General features: G+C 37.6%; 2 protein-coding genes across 2 annotated transcripts; both read right to left on the reverse strand.

Moving 5' to 3' along the window:
• Positions 1-10551: 10551 nt before the first annotated feature.
• Positions 10552-12693, reverse strand: LOC145091957 (cytoplasmic 60S subunit biogenesis factor REI1 homolog 1-like). Its single transcript, XM_079029800.1, has 5 exons — positions 12406-12693; positions 11664-12176; positions 11401-11573; positions 11096-11320; positions 10552-10989 (listed from the first exon to the last, which is right to left on the reverse strand). Exons 1-5 carry the CDS (start codon positions 12508-12510, stop codon positions 10842-10844), a joined length of 1164 nt encoding a protein of 387 aa, XP_078885926.1. The 5' UTR covers positions 12511-12693; the 3' UTR covers positions 10552-10841.
• Positions 12694-13920: 1227 nt separating this feature from the next.
• On the reverse strand, positions 13921-16518 carry LOC145091958 (SH3 domain-containing protein 1-like). The gene is made up of 10 exons (XM_079029801.1): positions 16224-16518; positions 15730-15834; positions 15550-15619; positions 15303-15451; positions 15134-15235; positions 14870-15064; positions 14718-14780; positions 14501-14641; positions 14274-14348; positions 13921-14171 (listed from the first exon to the last, which is right to left on the reverse strand). Exons 1-10 carry the CDS (start codon positions 16281-16283, stop codon positions 14073-14075), a joined length of 1059 nt encoding a protein of 352 aa, XP_078885927.1. The 5' UTR covers positions 16284-16518; the 3' UTR covers positions 13921-14072.
• Between the last annotated feature and the right edge of the window lie 4759 nt (positions 16519-21277).

The following is a 21277-nucleotide window of genomic DNA, read 5'->3' on the forward strand; positions in this document are numbered from 1 at the left end:
ACGAACGGTGAGCAGCAACACTTGTGAGCCTTGTTCACCCGTTCCTCCCCGACTACGATGTCTGGTCCTTGGATTTTCGTCTTCTACAATAGTGGGTGTAGTGGTGGTGATTGAACTCGACTATGTAGCGGTGGCCGCAGGTGGTCAATGTGACGGTGGCGGCTGAAGAAGGCCGGTAGGGTTAGGGTTTGGACAGGGGGTGACGGGTTATATACCCCGATCCCTAATAAACTTCCTTCCATAATTCCACCTTTGGTCCCTCCCTTCCCTTTTTCTTTCAAAGCGAGTCCATAATTAACCATTTTAACCCTCAACATTAAAAATCCATTTCAATTCAGGTACAATACTTACCAAACGTCCCTCTATTTTCGAAATTCTTTGCAAAGCCAGTCCAGAAATTACCATATTTAACCCCCAAGATCTCAAGTATGACACATTCGGCCCTTTCTTCTCTTTTTCTTTCAAATTAACTTCAAATCTACCCAAATAGCCCCTCCCCTACAAAATATTTTCAATATAAGTCCATGAACTACAAAACGGGCCCGATTGATTATGATTTTGCCATATGTTCAAATATTCGTTCCACTACGAACCTCGAAAGCACTCTTTAGTCCTCCAAAACAAATTATAATGCCAATTACACACTTTTTCACTAACCTCTTTATTTAAATATATTCATATATCGGAATAAAATAATACTCAAAACACATCTTCAGATTTTTAAGGTTTGACTTGGAAACAGGGTATTACAACTCTCCCCCACTTAAATTAGACTTCATCCTCGAAATCATTCTTTACCCTCCCTTACATGCCAAACCACTCAAGTAACATGACCACAACCCCGAGCACGCCCTAGCCTTCCCAGGGTAACCGTAACCAACCCACGCAGGGTTCTAAAACCCGAAGATGAACGAATTCCTTGCAAAATGATCATGTTTGCTCCGTCTGAGATCCGTAGTCTCGAGATGTTCTGACTCCCTGACAGGCCGCCTATACAATCATTATCGTTGAATCCAGTCCATTTGTCTCTCAACTTACTACTCAACTTATGATAACTCGAGGTTTCCACTGGAAAACAGAGTCACAGACCTAATTATCCTTGCAGATCACTTATACTTGGCCAAGGCTCAGATAATCCTACTGTGATTGACTTAGTATAACCCACGCAATTCGTTACCCATCCAAACCTAAAATTCTAAAACACTAATATAATACTCCCAAAACACTGAAACTGCCTGAAATAGTATGTTGCCTCCTAGCTGTTCTCCAAAATCCACCGAGACCTCCCTGGTCTCAATTCGTTCACCAATCATCTGAAATACCGAGTTTCTACCTGGTTACTGAACCAAAGGCTCCCACACAGTCGCCCCTCGTGACTTCTAAACGAAATCCTCATTTGCTAATAGTTACCATTAGTCATCTTACCACTATGGCTCTAACGACCTCCTGATCCAACCAATCGGGTCCATGCATCGAATCCTGACATCACCAAATCCAAGGCTAAAAGTGATTGCTACCTGACCAATGGTAGCCTTATATTACACACAACCTTAAGCAGTTCATTGCTTCCTTGATCTCATAACTGCAGTGCCGTTCCCACAGTCTTATCTCTGGCTTAACCAAGTCTAATTAATCTGGGGAAATCCGTAGACCAATCCGTGGATTTGCCATGCCCTCACTGTTGCACCCGAACTGTTGGGTACTATTGTTCCTTACACGATCTAGCAATGATCTCATGCTATCTACCAACCTAGTGAATGTTACGGCTACACCCGCAGTCTTACAATACTTTAGCAAAATCCGCCAACCTCATGAATGCTATGGCTACACCCGCAGACTTACAACACTCTAGCACTATCTGACAACCTTGTGAATGCTACGGCTACACCCATAGACTTACAACACTTTAGCACCATCTGCCAACCTCGTGAATGCTACGGCTACACCGCAGACCTACAACACTCAAGCACTATCTGCCAACATTGGTCCTACCACCAATCCAACTATACCATCCTAGGTCGAACATGCACTCGACCTAACACTCATCTGAAATTGAGTCCTAACTGGATCTCTAACTTGGTTTCTGAAACTTGTTATCCGATGCCAAGGAAAAGCGTGAACCAAATGTTGGAACGTATTCCGAACTCCCAACTCACCCAATCCTCAGCCTAGACGGTCACTCGGCCGTCTTTCCCCTGACGGGGATGTGAAACTCATCCTAGTTTCACACCAATTTCTGCTCCTAAATACCTGATCGATTCTCCCTCGCTTAGGTTCAACTAAGTCTTCATGGCATGTAAGAATTGAAGGATTCCCAATCCTTCTTGCTTTCTAATAATCCACGGATGACAACCTGTGCTTAACAATGCTAGCGATCAATCACCGGTTAAACCCTGAGATCGCCCATCCTTTGAAATATTGAAGAGTACTCTTGAAATCTGGTCCATTCGAACACATCAATCCACTTCCCATGCTGACAACTAGAGGACTTAATCTTCACTCTGGCTAACGAATCCTCGTTCTCACTTCCAATATCGCAGCACCACTGAACTCTAACAGAACACAACCCATGCGAGAAATGCAATTCTCTTGAACATCCAATGACCGAACACCCATGCATCAAACACCCGCAACTGACACCGCCATCTTCATACTACCAGTCCTTTCCTAGCAACGGTATTGACTTGAACTCCAAAGTTCTTCCATAGGCAATTGTCGACCATACCCGAACAAATGATAGAACCATTGAACTCTGACTTTACTGGAGTACTATCGCTCTAACCCAGACCTAATATCCTCTAAATTATAACGGTACATGCAGAACCCACTCTGCAAGATACATCCCTCTGTAGGTTCATCAAGGACTTTTCGGCATGCAGAATGGTATATACAATCCTTGATAACCCAAACAATAGTAGAGAACCAACCTGAGATTCGACCTATCCAAACTCACTCACAATTTCAAAGCGATACAGATTCCCGACATCCACCTTGTAGCAGTAAAAGATGACATCCCCGCAACATCTGACAGAATCCTGATCACCTTCTCCACAGATACTTCGACCATCCTGAGAACATGGTGTAAATCTCCCTTTCGATCCCGATGACAGGAACTAATAATAGGATCCTCTTTCTTGAAGGATTCTAAGGATCCACAGGCTTTGGGCTTCAGATGAGCCCCTAACTGCCCTGCGACAAATCTGGCCCAAAAGGCCCCGTGACGACTATCGAGAGCTCCCAAAATCCTTTCCTTGGCTGAACGAAAGACCATCGGGGTCCATTCCAAAATTATGCGAGTAATCTCCGATGAGATGAACTCCCATGGTCGTGCATCGATCGGCCCAAGTGCTGCTCCTGAGCCGGAACCAGAATTTGAATCCCATTCTTGAGTGCTCTACACCATACTGAACTGACATTCCAAAGATCTGAATATACCCAAGAATCCTTATCCCACATGCTTCTTCGATTCTGCAAGACTCTCCCTGATTCGAGTATGGATCATGTGCTTTCAGTAGTACGGGCCCAATACTACTTTCCACATCTATCCATACTTTCCTCAAGAATCATCCCGAATCCTCCAAGTCACCCTCTCAAACTGATACCCAGAATATTCTCTATCAATGCAACCAAATCCACTAAAGCATTTCCTAGGCTTTCCTAGGTTCCCGAACCCACCCAGTCCTCAGCTGCTAAAAGATTCCCAATAATGTCAACTAGCTACCTCTTGAATATAGTCACATGCAACTGAGATCAGATAATCCTTCGAGTAAAAGACCCATCCCTAGAATGGTTGGACTCAGACAAGAGTTGTGCAATAGGGTCAAGTCCATCACTCTGAGATTATCCAGCATGTGTCCCATGTGACTTAGCATATTCACTTAGTAGCTAACTCACATCACAAAGAGTCCCACAAAGCACAAAGCAAGCAGCGTTCAGACAATTGAAAATATAACCAACATACTCCAATCAAACCTTTCTATCCTCTAATCAGGAATCTGTATTAACATGTAATTCAAAGGCTCATACAATCAAGCATAACCTAAACAGGCCATCCTATCACTGACTGATCAGTACTAGCATGCAGGTCTACAAGCACATACAATAGGCATATAAGGCATCCTTCCTAGATCATTAGCCCTAATCTAGCACGTAGTTCACATATCCTCAATTCATATCATAACATGTATGGGTATCTTGGGGAAAACTTACTTGAGCCCGGCTGATTGCACGCATCACACACCTTGTTCTTTTCACAGTTCTTTTTCTCTTTTCAAAATTCTTTTTATAAAAAAATGATTTTTCTTTTGAAAATTTTCATACCAAGTCCGCAGTTTGAGTCCAGACACACCCGAGAGTGTGCCCGAATCCCTCAAACCAAGGCTCTGATACCAACTCGTAACATCCCAAAATTTAAGACCAAAAATTTCCTTTTTAAATAAGTTGTTATGAAAAACAACAGTATAAAAACATCCCACGTCAAAACCAAAGTGTCAATAATTAAAACATGTTATCATAAAACAATATCAAAGTGTAATCCCGAAGATCTCATGTGCGGAAAACATAGTGTGATGCGTTGCGATCGCCAGCTTCTTTCCTTAGAAAACGAAGTACCTGAAACCAAAACTGAACACCGTAAGCACGAAGCTTAGTGAGTTCCCACATCCTACCACATACCATATAACAAACATATTGTCGGGGAATTATGGGGTGCCCGACGTACCCTGCTAGGCAATTCTAGGGTGCCCGATATACCCTGCCAGGCAATTCTGGGGTGCCCGACCTACCCTCCGGTTTACCTCAACTGGCTACGGGGACTATTTCACCCTACCACTACCATATAATAACATATCATAACATACTGTCAGCCATATCTAGGTGCCCGACCTACCCTGCTGCTTTATCTCAATTGGACCCGGGGACTCGTTCCCTTCCTACTACTATCACATAATCACATAGCATACTAGCACATAAAACATAACAGATAGTGACATACCAAACAATTATCACAAAGACAATCATCTCAACTGTAATCTCCTACTAGCCGACCTTGGTGCCTTAGACCCACTTCTACTGGAAGGTAACTCACATCGCATTGTTGAAGTCTCGCGGACAAAACTCTAGATGTTGGATGACAAATTCCCGAACTATCAATATCAAAATAACACCCAATTAATAATTGGGTTCCAACACATAACCATACGTCCATGATTGGGGTAAAAGACTACTTTACCCCCATCTTAGCTTGGTTCAAGCTCAAGGCCCAATCCAAAAGCTCAAAAGTCAAACTATGAACCAAAGCCCAACACATGGCCCAATTTTCCAAATTGGGCCCAAACCTCTACATGGTCTTTGTAATGCCCGTTTTTCTGGGCTAAGCATTAATGATGATATAATAGTCTAGGTCAACAATTGGAACTCATTTTGAAGTAATAAAAATGAATTATGTGCTTTAAACTTAATTATTATGATTAAGGATAAAAATAAGCATCGAAAATAAATATTAGATAAAGCCGATATCTATGAATAAAGTTGTAGTGGTTGAAACAAGGATTCCAGAGTTATAAAGAATACCGAAATCCGAGTTATAACGAAGAAGTTATGACCTGTCGAAGTTTCACGACAGAATCGGCACAACGCTGTGTGACGTAAAAAGTGAATTTACGATAAAGTGCTTTTTAGTCTTAACGATCTAAATGAAAGTCGTAGTGTTTATTAAACCGAGAGCATGCATATAAAGAACGCCCAAATCTGACTTCGTATTAGGAAGTTATGATTTTTCTAAGTTTCACCTTAGTAGTATGCAGCCCGAAACTCGAATTTTAGATCGAGTGATTTTTAGCTGAAACAACCTAAACAAGAATCGAAGATCTTGTTGATAGTAGTTCAACGGTAAAAAGACAGACGAAAACGGACGTTGGATGAAGAAGTTATGAATTTTTAACAGACTTTTCCTGTCCCATCCTGATAAAAATATAACTTTAAAAATAAATTCAAAATTAGCCGACGTAGTCTAAACAAAAGTTGTAGAGAACGATCTCACCTACACGTGGATATAAAGAACGTCAAAAACGGAGCTCGTATGTGAAAGCTATGGATTTTTGAAGTTTGGAAAAATTTGTGTACGCCCAACGTACTCGTGTGTGTGATCTGGAGTTGGCCACGTTGCCAACTTCCTTGCATGTGACACGTATCTTGTACCATCGACACGTCCGATGTCATGCATCACCCTACACCCATCGTACGAAGGCTTACGCCCCGCGTAGAGCAATGTTGAGCAGTACGCCCAGCGTACACCATATCTACGCCCAACGTAATTCTGAGCCTCGGGCACTATAAATAGATCACGATGCCAGCCGATTTTGGGTTACAATTTTCATATCTATCTCCCCTATACTTTCTTCTATATTGCAAAAATTACCCTCAAGCCTATTTTATCATCCTAGCATCATAAGCAAGTCCCGGAGAGCCCGAAGATCCCGAGAAAAAGAGTTATCGAGCCAAAACTCTGCCCGTGTGAAGCCCGGTTTTTGAGAAAACATCCCAGTTTCATCGAAGTATATTATTTTAAGAGATGAGGTGCTGCCCCATTACCATCTTATCATGTGAGTGTATAGTCACTTTCATCTTACACATAGATATGAAATATTTTATATAAAATACATGCTATGTGTGTGTGTGTGTGTATATATATATATATATATATATATATATATATATATATATATATTGTTTGTTTGTTTTATTTGAGATGGATGTTTATTGGATGTTTTATACATGTTTAGAATGATTTAAAATGTATATGTATTTTTATCTACAAATATGTTGGGTATAACATGGGTAGATGAATAGTTGATGTGAGACGAAATAAAATGATGAGAGGTCTCGATGTTAATGATGTTCCGGTCATCCAGTGAAATATAGATGACGACCACAAACTTTTCTAGACAATCCATTGGAAAGTTAACAGGCTCGTAACTTGTAGATGTTTTTGAACTTATGTGTTCATCAGGTATTTTTGAACTAAGTGTTTAACAAATGTTTTGAACTATGTGTTTATTAGGTGTTTTTGAACTATGTGTTCATTAGGTGATTGTGTTCATTAGGTATTTCACCAGTTGTAATTTAAGAACCCTGGCAGCGATGGACTTCGTGCCTATTCCTTAGAATAATCCTTAGGAATGAATGAATGGAGGACAGGCGATTCTTAAGAATTTTAAGAATAAAGAAGATAGTGGGGACGGGAAATTGGGTTGATTGTTTGATGTTTAAACATAATAAATAAATTTATTGTTGGTTGATGAAATTAATAAATCTATTATTTGTAGGTTGAAAACCCTATATGCTCACCAGACTCTCAAGTCTGACCCACTCAGCTTTTATATTACAGGTAGTGGAACAAGAGCATCGTTGGATGATGACGAGGGATTTTGGATTATAGGCCAGTAGTTATAAACAACTGTTGTAAGGCCTATATGGTATTGTTTATGTTTTTGATCTGTATCGAAACATGACATCCCAAGGTTTTATCATATTTTATTTTGGGGACAAATTGTGCATCACCTTTTGAAAGATTACTCTGATTTTATTTTAAAAGCATAAACTAAATCGGTCTTTTCTGGCCGAGAAAATGGGGATGTCACAGTCTTACCCTAAGGCCCAACCATTTGGTCCAGTCCAAACATTTGGCATTCTAATGATCCAATCTCTCATAATCCTCAAGGCCCAGTTATGGCCCATTTATGGCCCAATTTTCAAAATTGGGCCCAAACCCTCACATGGGTCTTACCCTAAAGCCTATCCAAATATTCTAGTCCATATGATTGTTCTTGGATGGCCCATCAATAGCACAATCACCAAAGCCCAATAGAAGGCCCAACTCAAAGCCCAAGCAAAATTTGGGTTTCTCACATGAAATGATGATTAGGGTTAAGTGTTTCTCACTTAACCCGTTAAGGAATTAATCCATTAGGTCCATAACTCTACTAGATAAATCATATGGTGTGATCGGGTGTAATTCACAATTCAATTCCAATGGCCCAAAACACGGATCCCGATAAGTCCAAATCGATAAATCCAAAATTAGGGATTTCTAAACCCTAATTATGGTTTCCAACCCAATCGCGATCCAATTAGCCCATTAGTTAAGTTTTTAGGTTAATTAATTATTAATTAAGTTGGGCCCCACCCATTACCACCTCGAGTAGTGGTGGTCAATGGCGGTTAATGGCGGCGGCCACCACCTCACGGCGGTAGTGACAGATTTCTTTAATTATTCCAATCAGAATACAATATTACAATGAATTAACCGAATGAACACACACACACAAATATCACATACACACACACACACCCAGCCACCCTTGTGGCGGCAAGCGGTGGTTGGAGGTGGCAGCCACCACCTCACGGTGGTGGTGGTGGCTTTTCCGTGAACTTCGTCCAAACAAAGCACACACACACGCTTCATATTTGCAAAAAAAAATCCAGCCACCCACCTGGTGGCATACGACGGCGGCCGAAGAGAGTGGCAGCCACCACCACACGATGGTGGTAGTGGGGTTTTTCTTCGGATTTTCATCCAAGAGACGCTCCTGCAGCCTTCTACCATCACAGCACACGAACACAAACACCACAACACGCACACAGTTACCTTTCACTGTGGCTAGTGGCAGCAAAATAGGGTAGCATGGCGGCACCCGAAGCACATCAGAAGTTGGCCACTCGAAACTATGGTGGCGACGGACGCAGTTGGGCGTAGCAGCAATGGAGCGGAGAGATGATGTGACTGGGAGTGACGGTCGGAGCACCTTGACGGAGTGAACTAGAAGCAAGGCGACAACGACAAAAGCAGTGGCTAAGAATTTTGGTTCCTCCAACGATTACTACGTCGTCCACGTCTTCGTCGGCGACGGAAACATCGGTGGGTCGAGTAACAGCAGGGAGTGGCGGTCGAGCTCCGCTGTGAAAGACGGTCGGCAAGCAGCAGCACTCGCGGGCCTTGTTCACCCGATCTTCCCCGACTACGATGTCTGGTCTTTGGCTTTTCGTCTTCTACGGCAATGGGTGTAGTGATGGTGATTGAACTCGATTATGCAACGGCGGCCGAAGGTGGTCAATGTGAGGGTGGCGGCTAAAGAAGGTCGCTAGGGTTAAGGTTTGGATGGGGGTAACTGGTTATATACCCCGATCCCCCATATACTTCCTTCCATAATGCCACCTTTGGTCCTTCCCTTCCCATTTTCTTTCAAAGTGAGTCCATAATTTATCCTTTTAGCCCTCAACGTCAAAAATCCATTTCAATTCAGGTACAATACTTACCAAACAGCCCTCCGTTTTCGAAATTCCTTGCAAAGCCAGTCCAGAAATTACCCTTTTCAACCCCCAAGATCTCAATTATGACATATTCATCCCTTCCTTCTCTTTTTCTTTCAAATTAACTTCAAATTTACCCAAATAGCCCATCCTCTACAAAATATTTTCATTATAAGTCCACGAACTACAAAACGAGCCCGATTGATTATCCTTTAGCCATATGTTCAAATATTCGTTCCACTACGAACCCCGAAAGCACTCTTTAGTCCTCCAAAACAAATTATAATGCCAATTACACACTTTTTCACTAACCTCTTTATTTAAATATATTCATATATCGAAATAAAATAATACTTAAAACACAACTTCAGATTTTAGGGTTTAACTTGGAAATTGGGTGTTACAACTCTCCCCCACTTAAATTAGATTTCGTCCTCGAAATCATTCCTTACCCTCCCTTACACGCCAAACCACTCAAGTAACATGACCACAACCTCGGACACACCCTAGCCTTCCCAGGGTAATCGTAACCAACCCTCGTAGGGTTTTAAAACCCGAAGATGAACGAATTTCCTTGCAACATGATCACGTTTGCTTCGTCTGAGATCCGTGGTCTCAAGATGGTATGATTCCCTCACAGACCGCCCATACTGAATCATTATTGTTGAATCCAGTCCACTTGTCTCTCAACTTACTACTCAACTTCTGATAATTCGAGGTTGCTACTGGAAAACAGAGTCACATACCTAATTATCCTTGCAAATCACTTATACTTACTACACAACTTCTGATAACTCGAGGTTTCCGCTAGTTTTAGATTAACAACCTTATTACTATTAGCCTGACATCATCATAATATTTGAATTAAACCAAATCAATATGCAATTGTTAGATAGACAAAGTAGTTTTTGAACTAAATAAAATCTATGTACAATGTATAACAAACAAATCCTTATCATAGATACCAAAATATATATTGAATTCTTAATCCGTGAAGTTAACAAATTATTATAAAAAAACTAATATAGAAGATGACAAAAAAGACCAAAAAAATAATAGCCTAGACCGTACCGATAGCGTAACTTTTTCGACACGTTAATTTTATCATCTCAATTAAGAATTTAAATCTTGACTGTATTATTTGTCTAGCCCTTTCTCAAACCCACTGGCTTTGCATCGTTTTTATACCCTTCTTAACGCATTGAATCAATGTTGGGAAATTACCAAAACTAATAAATTAGGTACCATATCAAACTAATATACATTATTATAAATGCAACAGTAACATTGGGATTTACCGAAAGATACATCTACTATCCTAATAATTTGAAAAACCACAAAAGATATCTATATGATCTAACATCCAAAATTTGCTTCTCTTTCACGACTTCATATCCACGCTACACATTCCCCTTACCTTTCTTCATTAGCACATAACCAAGAAAATCTACAAAATTTACGACTTAATATGCAACATTCTTCTGCTTCATCACATAAATGTATGCATTTAATTGAAAAATACATGTTCAAAATCAATATGCAACATTCTTCGGGAGGTTACTGATGACATTGCTTTTCATGCCTATTTTAGATTTCATCGCCTCTACCCCTGACCTATTCATCTGCTTCATCACATTCATCCTCACCATCTTCTCTTTTGAGAAACCCATGCTTTTATACCTGGACTCATATATGAATTTCACAGTTAGAACAATCTTTTAAATTCATTTAGTTGCAGTTTTTTTAAATCTGTACCAATTATGAATTTGAAATCAGTTTCATTCACCTTGCTGCCAGCTCAGCAGTTCCATTTCCATTTGATGGGCGTGGTTTTTGACGATAATAACGCAAATATTCCCTCGAACCAATTGCTATCGTTGATATTTTATCATCATCATCATCATCATTTCTTCTAGTTATAATGAGTTCGGATCCACTGCTTCCTAATTCTATGCTATCACCTGTACCCTCAACACTAACAAGCTGCAGCTTCCCGTTTTCGTCCACGTAACTGAAATCATGCATCCAGAAGATGTAAAATTGAATTTTTCAAGAAGCGAAAGCCAGATTCAATAATATATAGTTAAATACCTGGTGCTATAATCATAAAATTCTTCTAATTCAGCTTCTTCTTCTTCATCATCACCATCACCATAGTGTACTCTGCAATGGCTTTTTGCCGCCATATGTTTCCTAACTGCTTCCAAACTATTGAAAGGCTGGGAATTAATGTTGCAATATAAACATACGTGATCACGTTTAACCTGTAAAATAAGATTGAAATTGTAAGAAAAAGTTCTTAGGCATGGGAACTGTTTAAAAGTTGAAACAGAGGAATGTTGCAAGTATCTTGCCTTAAGTCCAAGATATGTAAGAAGGCCTGTTGGATCTTTCAGATACTCAACATCAGGTATGAAAAAACCATGATGTTTGTGCATATGGATCATGCAGCTTTCAATAGTTTTATGCTTTTGGTCACACATGAAGCAACAAGTTGGATCCAACTCCTCTTCATTCTCATCATCCATGTCCTCATCTGAGGTTGATGTCATTTCACCGATCAAATTACCATTTTGGTCAACCTCCTTCCATTCATCACTTTCTTCATCAATTTGGGGAAGATCATTCACAATACGGTGTGGAAGTGGCTTTATTATTATCATTGCAGTATTCTCATCTTGCGATGCCCTAGTGGTATGAACACGAGATTTCAGATGCTGAGCATGAGCCATGGAGCTTCTATATCCTTTGCCACAAAGGCCACAAGCATACAGCATAGGAGGCTCGCTCATCTTACTTTTCTCTTCTGCAAGTGTGGATTGTCTTGCTAAGAAAAGTGCTTCTGTAACTCCTGGAACCCCTGCAAGCTGATTTTTCAAAGACTGACATCAATTACATATCAAAACATCTCCGTTTTTATGTTTGACGATGAAAAAGCTAGGTTCGAAGCACATAATTATCAACGTTACAGCACAACCACAATTAGGGGAAAATTAAAATTTTACATCAATTGATTTAGTAACACGCACGTAGGTTAATCAAAAAGAGGGAAATTGTGAAAACGAAAAAAAAATCAAGTATTATAGATTGATTTACCTTGCGTTTGAGGTTGTAGCGGTGCCATTCAGACTTGTAATGGATCTTCTGATCATTTTCATCGATAAGTTGTTTGTTGCAGGCGTTGCATGTTAACCCTGGCATGTTTTTTTGAGACAGAAAGCTTTTAGATTGAATGAGAGAGAGGAGGAGTTGTTACGTATGTTAGTAGAAAGCTCGGCGTAAATGGAAGGCGGGGTTTAAAGGCGGAGGACGTCGGTGTTTGGTAGTCGGCGAAGGCGAGAAGAGGTGATCTAATCACTTGCGTCATGTCAAGATAGTAGTTCTGCGCGTGCGTCAGTTTATTCTAGACCGTAAAGAAAGTAATGGAAATGTATATTATTTTATTTTTGTTTGTAAATATTGATAGGTTTTTTTAGAGGATCTACGTTAAAATGATATTTTTTTTATAAATTGTTTTCTAAATAAAGCCTCATTATATATTTTATAAATCGGCCCATGTCATGTTTTATAAAATTTAAAAAATATTTACAATATTATATCTATAAAATAGGAGAGTTTTAACATTTTTTAGGTTGTTTATATATATTATTAATTATTTAGTTGCACTTGGTTACAAACACATAGAACTCCATAATAATTGAAAAGGCTTATCCAACTCATTTTACTATATAACATCCTAATTAAGTTTTGAAATATTTTTATTGATTAAAATTATATTATTTTCTAAAAAAGTTAATTATAAATAATTAATTATCAATTGATTTTTTATAAAATATCAATAAAAATATCCAAGGGGTTGCTTATTGACATCAGACTTTATTTTTAATCGCCCTTTATTTTTAAGGAAGGTAAAATACAAAGGACCTTTTTATTTTTGTAAAGATTTAGCTTCTTTTTCCCACAACTCGAAAGTGGATAAAAAGATTTAGAAGAAAAAAACATAGAATCTCTCTCGTTTCCCGTTCTTTTACTTTTTAATAGACTAAACTAAAAGCAGAATATATTTTTTTTTCTTTCTCTTCTTTGTTCCCATACGATGAAGCCAATTTTACCATTTTGACCGTAAAAAAATTGATTTTCTACTTTGCCGTACTTCTCGTTATATTTTTATTATTACTTCAGGTGATAATTTTTAGCTACTATAACTCAGTAATACTTTTTCGTTCTCAATAATCGGCAATAACCATCGAATTAAAACTGTACAATAAAATGGTTGCGGTGTTTTTGTTTTATTTGTAGTAAACCATCCGGTATACCTTCCCCTTCCCTTTGACCTCTCTATCTTTTAAACTAGTTTTTTCAATTTCATTATTTAATTTTTTTAGATTGAAAAAGAATAATACTAGTGGTGGATATACCAAACTCATTTGTTGTGGTGGTAAGTATACCAGATGACCTTATATTGCATCATGTTGCCAAACTAATGTTGTTTCAAATCTCAAAAGATTAATCAAAACAACCGAATATAAGATTTGAAATGAGGCACCATTTAACATCAACATTTGTATGAATCTCCTGATCATATCGCAAACTATTTATAGACAAAAAAGCTACAAACACATTACACATACATACCATTGGTATAAAAGATTTCAAAAGCATGTATCATTCCCATATACAATTAGCAAAATGCAAATAATTACATATGTACGTACAGCTAATATATTACATAATACCTATATTATATAACAGATGTGCTGTTGTTAAATAGTTTTTGGGTTTTCTTGCCTTTCCAGATAAGCTGATGGAAACCACCCTGTCTTTCCATTGCATTCTCCTTCAGACCATCCACTAGGAGACACCTGTCAAGTTTTACAAAACCAATATAAAATTCTTTATAACTTAAAAAATTGACCAAATAAATAACCTAATTTAAAAATAAGTAAAACTACAAAGAGGGATACCTGGCGCACAATCACAAAATCATCAACAGAAAGACTTAGTTCGCCATCTGCTTGAGCATCAAACGGATGAACCACCTAAATAGGATAAAAGGTGATGAGTATTAGGAGGGCATTCACGTCTTTTTCACATTTTTTAGTGGGACAAAAAGTTACAACTTTTGTCCTATTGACATCAGTCCCAGTGTCCACAGAATGCAGTACAATCTGTTTTATACCCAATATTTTACCTTTCCAATAAAATAGTCATAATCTTGATTTTCACTCAGATGCTTTTCATGCTCATGTTGAGGGGCACCATCAGATGGAACAATTGTATCTTTCTCATTAGCAGATCGAGACGATTCTTGCATATGCTTTGCCAAAATCATCTGACACGTATAACAAAAAGATTTCTTATAAACTAAAAAAAAAACAAAAATTATAAAGCTTCTACTTCTAGTTGACCTCAGTATGTAACTCCTCTAGGATAGCCAAAACATGGCGATGATAATCCCTTTCAGCATCCACCTAACAGTTTGAACATATATCAATTCTTGTATAATAACATAAAAAAATAAAAGATGGATGCTTTATTCAAGAAATATATATAAGATTACCATCATAAGAAGCTTTTGCATGGTTATTTTCTGTTGGTGTTCTTCCACTGACAACATAGCAGAAATAGCTTCTTTTTGAAGTGTTACCATGGAAGCACGAACCTCACTTAACTTTGTTTCCATGTTTTTAAGTTTCACGACACTCTCTGTATTTGGATCTCTAAACTTTGTTTGACGCCTTAAAACCTCCACTGCCTAAAAAGCATTTAATTTCAATTATTTTTTATAAAATATAATATTTAAATAATCAAAAATAAAACATACCTGTGTTTCAACTTCTTGGCGAAGTCTGTCACAACTTCGAGCCAAATGGCGAGCGTCCTCTAATGGAGCTCCTTTGATTGATGCTCTCAGTGGCTCACATACCTATACATATTATAATAAATGTTATTGTGACATCAGAATGATATTTTTTATATAAAAATGAAGTTACCTGATTGTTAAGTATCTCAAGCATAGTGTCCCTCTTGTCTTCAATAGACCTTTGTGAAGTCCCAAGTTCTAGAGCAGCCTTTGCAAGGGGAAAATCAGCAGTTGTACTTTCGGTACCAAATTTGTGACAATCTTCAGCCAATCTTTTTGCTATAAATGTTGAGACAAACGATTCATTTTCCAATAATTTAGATATAGAAGACCTTGATAAAATAGAAAGAAACAAAACAGAAAAAAAAATTGCACACCTATATGTTTTTGTTTTCTGCTTATTGAAATAAACCCTTCAACACCACGAACAATGTCCTTTTGAAAATGCTGAGACATAAATTAAGGGGTTAAGTAACATCAGAAAGTTGTTGATTCTTGATGGTTGAATATATAAGAAATAAACAATGAAAGAACCTTAAAAGGGGCTTTAAGCATACCTTAGTTACCCTTGTAGAATTACATAGATCTTGAAGTTTTTGGTGACAATGAAGTTCGTCATCATCAAATATTTCGGCATCTTTACCCAGACGACTTAACACAGCCTACCAAAAAGAAGAGTAGACAAACATTGCAATTTGACAGCAAAGTTACAGGAATGAAAAGTTTCCACAGATGCAACAAAAATGGGCGGGTTTTTTTCTTCCATGTATTGTATCATCACTTAAAATGACAACACATAAGTAGTTTTCTATCTTCAATACACAAAATCGATTCTATGAAGTAGAAGAGTAAGTTAAACCAACAATCATAATCAAAACACAACGTTTTCACACAGGGTTTTAAACCTTCGATCAGACAGATTGTTCCATATTTAGGGTAATTTAAAAATCGGAAGCGATTCACGAAATCCTAAACAAACTATGAAACTAACTAAAGAAGGAATCACGAATATTAGGGCTGATCATCTTCTAATAGTTACTGATAAAACTACCTGTTGTTGTTTCGCTACTTGTTCCCTGAGTTTGCTTGCTTGCTTTCGTATAGCGTCCATTTCCGATATTCCAAGTCAAAACCGAACTTATGGAAACAGATGAATCAACCAATGATGAAGAAACTTTGATTTTGTTGTTCGATGGAAGATATCTGTTGTTAACGCGTATAGGAGAAATTTGATGGCAGAAAAAGGTATGAATATGAACAATGACAGGAGTTTTAGAAAGTTATTCGAAAGATACGATTTGACACAGTTTGTAACTGTTTAGGCGCGCCTATTTACTCATCGCCTCGGTAGTAGTCTTTTTGTGTAATCACAAGTACGGTTTACATCCCCGTGTTACAACATAAACCGACAATATGTTGTAAGAAAATTATTCTAAATAAAGGTGTATTTGGAGTAGGGATCTTATTCTGTTCGGAACCGGACCAATCTGATCCGAACTTGGATAACCTAAAAACTAAATAAAAGTAATTGAATGAACCGAGTAGGGATCTTATTCGGTTCGGTATTAATCGGTTTGGTTCGGTTATTACCGAATAACATGTACAAGATATAACCGAAAAAACCGAATAAACCGTATTAAGATTTTATAACCTGAATGACATTTACAATATGATTATAAACATTGTATTTTTTATGACTTTTGTAGCTTATGATTCCATAACAAATCTTTTAAAGAAACAAATTTGTTAATTAAAAAAAAATAAAGTATACATGATTGTTTCAAAGGTGAAAAAAATGTTAGAATTTATGTAGTAAGAATGTAAACACGAATTAACTATTATTGAGATATAAGAATGTAAAATCTAAACACCAAAATTTTAAGATATAGTTATGAAGCAACATACTAAACATTAAACATTAAACACCTAAAAATTTATATATAAGTATATAAGTTAAACATTAAACATTCATCACCCAAAATAAAATAATTTTAAGTTTTTAACGATATCCAAAATAACATTTGTCAAACACGAATTAACTATTCAGAAATATTGATTGGTTCTTTCCCCCTTTTCACCTCTATTGATTATCGCATTTTCTAAAGCTTTCGCGACCTCATCTTCTTTCAAAATTTCATCATTGTTATCCATAATTGGCTTTCTTGATTTCCATACCCAATCTTGACTGCAAACCAAAGCCTCTACAATCGAATCGATTGAATGTAGGTCATTCAGTGTAGCAAGAAAAATACGATTAAAAGAATGACTTTTCAATTTCGGGTCAGGTATTTAGAACCGAATAAACCCTTATTTAGATAACCTGGACCGAATAACCCGAGAACCGAATAAGCCTAATATAGATATCAAGAACCGAATCGAGTTGCTTATTCGGGCCTATCGGTTCGGTTCAGGTTTCGGTTCGATTCGAGTTTCTAGGCCAAATTTTCATCCTTAGTTTGGAGAGATAAAATGTGGTAAAGACTTGTTTTCTAGGGAAAAAAGATTTTTTAAAAAAGCCAAAAATTATTGTCTTTTATAAAAAGCCAATAAGAAGTTTCGAAAACATTCCTAAACACGCCCTAACACAAATATTTAAGAATATTAATTAAATTAGCTACTATAAATTGATGATTAACATTCTCATTTTTTGTAAAATAATTAATTATTCCGAAACATGCTATTTCGGAGTATGATTTCTGTAGCGCCCAAGTTTTCATACCAAATACATCCAAAATTTTCATTTATCATTTAAAAATTTTACAATTAATTTAGGTGTACATTGGTATTCTGGAATACAAGAAGTTATTACAAGGATCGTACTTGCTTCAAGTGCAAGATCAAGTCGAACATCACAATAATCTAACTGCAAAATAATCATCATAGAAACACAAGCTTCACGACTTAGTGAAATAACAACTACAAATAACATAATCACATAAATCACAATCAAATAATCATCACTAATAACAAATAAATTGCAACAATTAGTGGTATTCTTATACCCTCTTATCGACTCTAAAATAATCAGTTTCTCAATAATGATTCATTACTTAGTAACAATCTCTCTTTCTCCCACATTGTGATCTCTCTCCCTCTCCCTCTCCCTCTATCGTAATCAAATTCTCACTCGTGATCAATCTCTCTATTGTGATTTATTTCTCAATCATGACCGGTCTCTTATTCAAAGTCTCTCTTTCTCTCTCTCTCTCTCTTTATATATATATATATATATATATATATATATATATATATATCATGATTTAAGATCTATCCCTCTCAAAGTTAACCATTCTCTCTATCAATGTTTATCTCTCTCAATAGGAATCAATCTATATATAAAGATCTATTGCTCTCAATCATAAGCAATGTCTCAGTAATGATTTATCTCTCTCTTAATCATAAGCTATCTATCAATCGTGATTGCGACAACCCGAAATTTCTATCTTGTACAAACCATTCACTTCAATCTAAGTCAGACTCGTTTCTGCTAACTTTTAGCACTGTTTAGAGTCTGTTTGAGCATTCTGAGCCTAATGCATCAAATGAATCACTGTTTGGGTGTATCAGATAATGTTCCAATCCATCTAGCAAACTGTAAAACTCCTCAAAAGGAGTTTACGGTCAGGAAGCTTAGAGCTTACGGTCATGGTGACCGTAAACTCCCTATATATACATAATTCATGATCATTTTGATCATTTCTTTCCTTTCCAAGCCTAGAAAACCAAATTCTCTCTCAAGTATCATAAGATCTTCATCTTGATCTTCCACAAATGTAAGAATTCTTTCCTTTGATTTGTTGTTACATCTCTTTATCTAGTGATTATGCATGATTTCATCCATGAAATCTCTTCATTTTGATAGATCTTCAAGTGTTCTTCATTTCACCAAGAACACACACTAGTGTTCTTGGATCCTAATCACCCTTACAAGCTTCTAATAAGTAACTACACTACCCCTAGCTTGATACATGCTTGAATCACTAGTTAATCACCTTGAAAACATCATTTTTAGCCAGGAACAAGGTGTTTACGGTCTAAGAGTATCTCTTTAGACCGTAAACTCTAATGAAAGGTGCATTAGATACCTTAAACCCTACTAAGGCTAAGCATGGTCCCTAGAACCCAATGCCTTTGATTGAAGCCCTTGAAAACCATCATTTGTGAAAGATTTCGTGAGTTTACGGTTGGATCTCCTTAGAGCGTGAACTCCATGATCGTAAGGTCATTAGACCATGAACCCAAGAACTGTAAACTCCAAGGACCGTGAACTCCCTTGGTCATGCCACTTTCACCGTAAACTCTTATGGTCATGCCATTTGGACCGTAAACTCAATAGGGTGGCCATACACCCTAGTTATGCAATCATATGTGATTGTATCCCTTCAATCTAAGAGTTTCCTAGTCTATTAGGGTGTTATACCTTGTAATTAGTCATTTATACACTAATCAAATACACATACATGTCATTATATGTTTATTAGGATCTTTGTGTGCTTAAGGTTTCACCTGACACTCTACATCCTATTTACAAACATACTTTCGTATCACTCACTACAGGTGAGTTCATACCCCTTAATCTATATTTTAAATGATTTTAAATGCTTTTATGGGGGCAATACATGTTGAAACATTATAGTTATTATATCAATCACATGTGATTAATAACTATCAAACAAATGGATTTGCTATACTGTTAGTTGTTTTATCAAACAAACTACTTCAAAATATTTATCAAACTCTTCTACATGTTAAACTCCTTATCAAACTTGCTTTTACATGACAAACCTTTTCCTTTAAACTCTTTTAAACTTATAAATGGTCAAAACCATGTCTAATCCATGTCTAATGCATGTACCTGAAATAATAACTGAAAACTGTAAGCCCGAGGGATTAGTGAGCTACTCCCAAAATACCAATACCACACTGATAATACCATATCAGTAATAATCAATCAATCAACATGCATACAGGACCATCGGCCTGACTGGACCGCCCTACATGGCCTACAGTCTAACTGAATCTATATCGAGCCTACGACATGACTGGACCGCCACATGGGCCTACAGTCTCCCCAGACCTCTCATAGGGTATGTTGGCCTTCAGCACAAAGCAGGACCGCCTCAACCCAACCAAGGAGCAAATAATCATATATTGGCATATACAGACATAACTAACATATATTGGCATATACTGGCATATAATATATATCTTACTGATCATTAATCATAGAAATCCCTCATAACTAGAGCACCGGCCCAGCAAGCCACTAACATACTAATCCCTAAGGTTCATAAAAACATAACATACTGTCTATCCTGATTTCGATATATCAGATCATAATCTCATACATATCATATCATAACCATAACAACTAAAGGGTCAGCCTTGGTGCCCTAGGCCCTTTTTGATATAGTGAGGATAACTCACCTTGCAGATGTCGACTCGGTAGATAAAATCCAACTCCCGGATCACTTGCCAAAGACTCCACCACCTATTACCATAATACGAATATACCCATAAGACCTCAACCTTACAAAGTACTTCATAAACCAACTAGTCAACCCTTAGTCAAAGTCAAATTCCTCAGTCAAAGTCAACAATCCATGTTGACCCTAAGTCGCTGAGTACCTTCGGCTACTCGCCGAGTTCCTTGAAGTACTTGCCCACTCGTCGAGTCACCGGGGTGACTCGCTAAGTTCCTTCGGTTTAAGATCGAAAATCTACGGTCACTCGTCGAGTTTCCTTCATGCAACTCAAAGGATATGCACGCATACATAACTTGGGGAAATCTCATCTGACTCGTTGAGTTGTTCATACAACTCGTCAAGTCTATGGCAATCTCCAACGGACTCGCAGAGTTGTTCTTCCAACTCGTCGAGTTCATTCCTATCTTCATATGACTCGCCGAGTCGACCATGCGACTCGCCAAGTCTCTTCAGTCCTTTTTGCCATACAGACTCATTTGAGCCATGCAGCGACTCCAAACTACAAATTCAAGCTTCTAAGGCATGCTTTTCACGTAAAGTTGCAAACTTTACGTGCATTCATAGCTATAAAGGCTCCATTCACGTCCAAACCATAAACTTTATGAATCTAGGACTTAAG

The sequence above is a fragment of the Lactuca serriola genome, chromosome 3, assembly GCF_051521515.1.
Source record: "Lactuca serriola cultivar US96UC23 chromosome 3, Lser_US96UC23_V15, whole genome shotgun sequence".
NCBI lineage: Eukaryota > Viridiplantae > Streptophyta > Magnoliopsida > Asterales > Asteraceae > Lactuca > Lactuca serriola.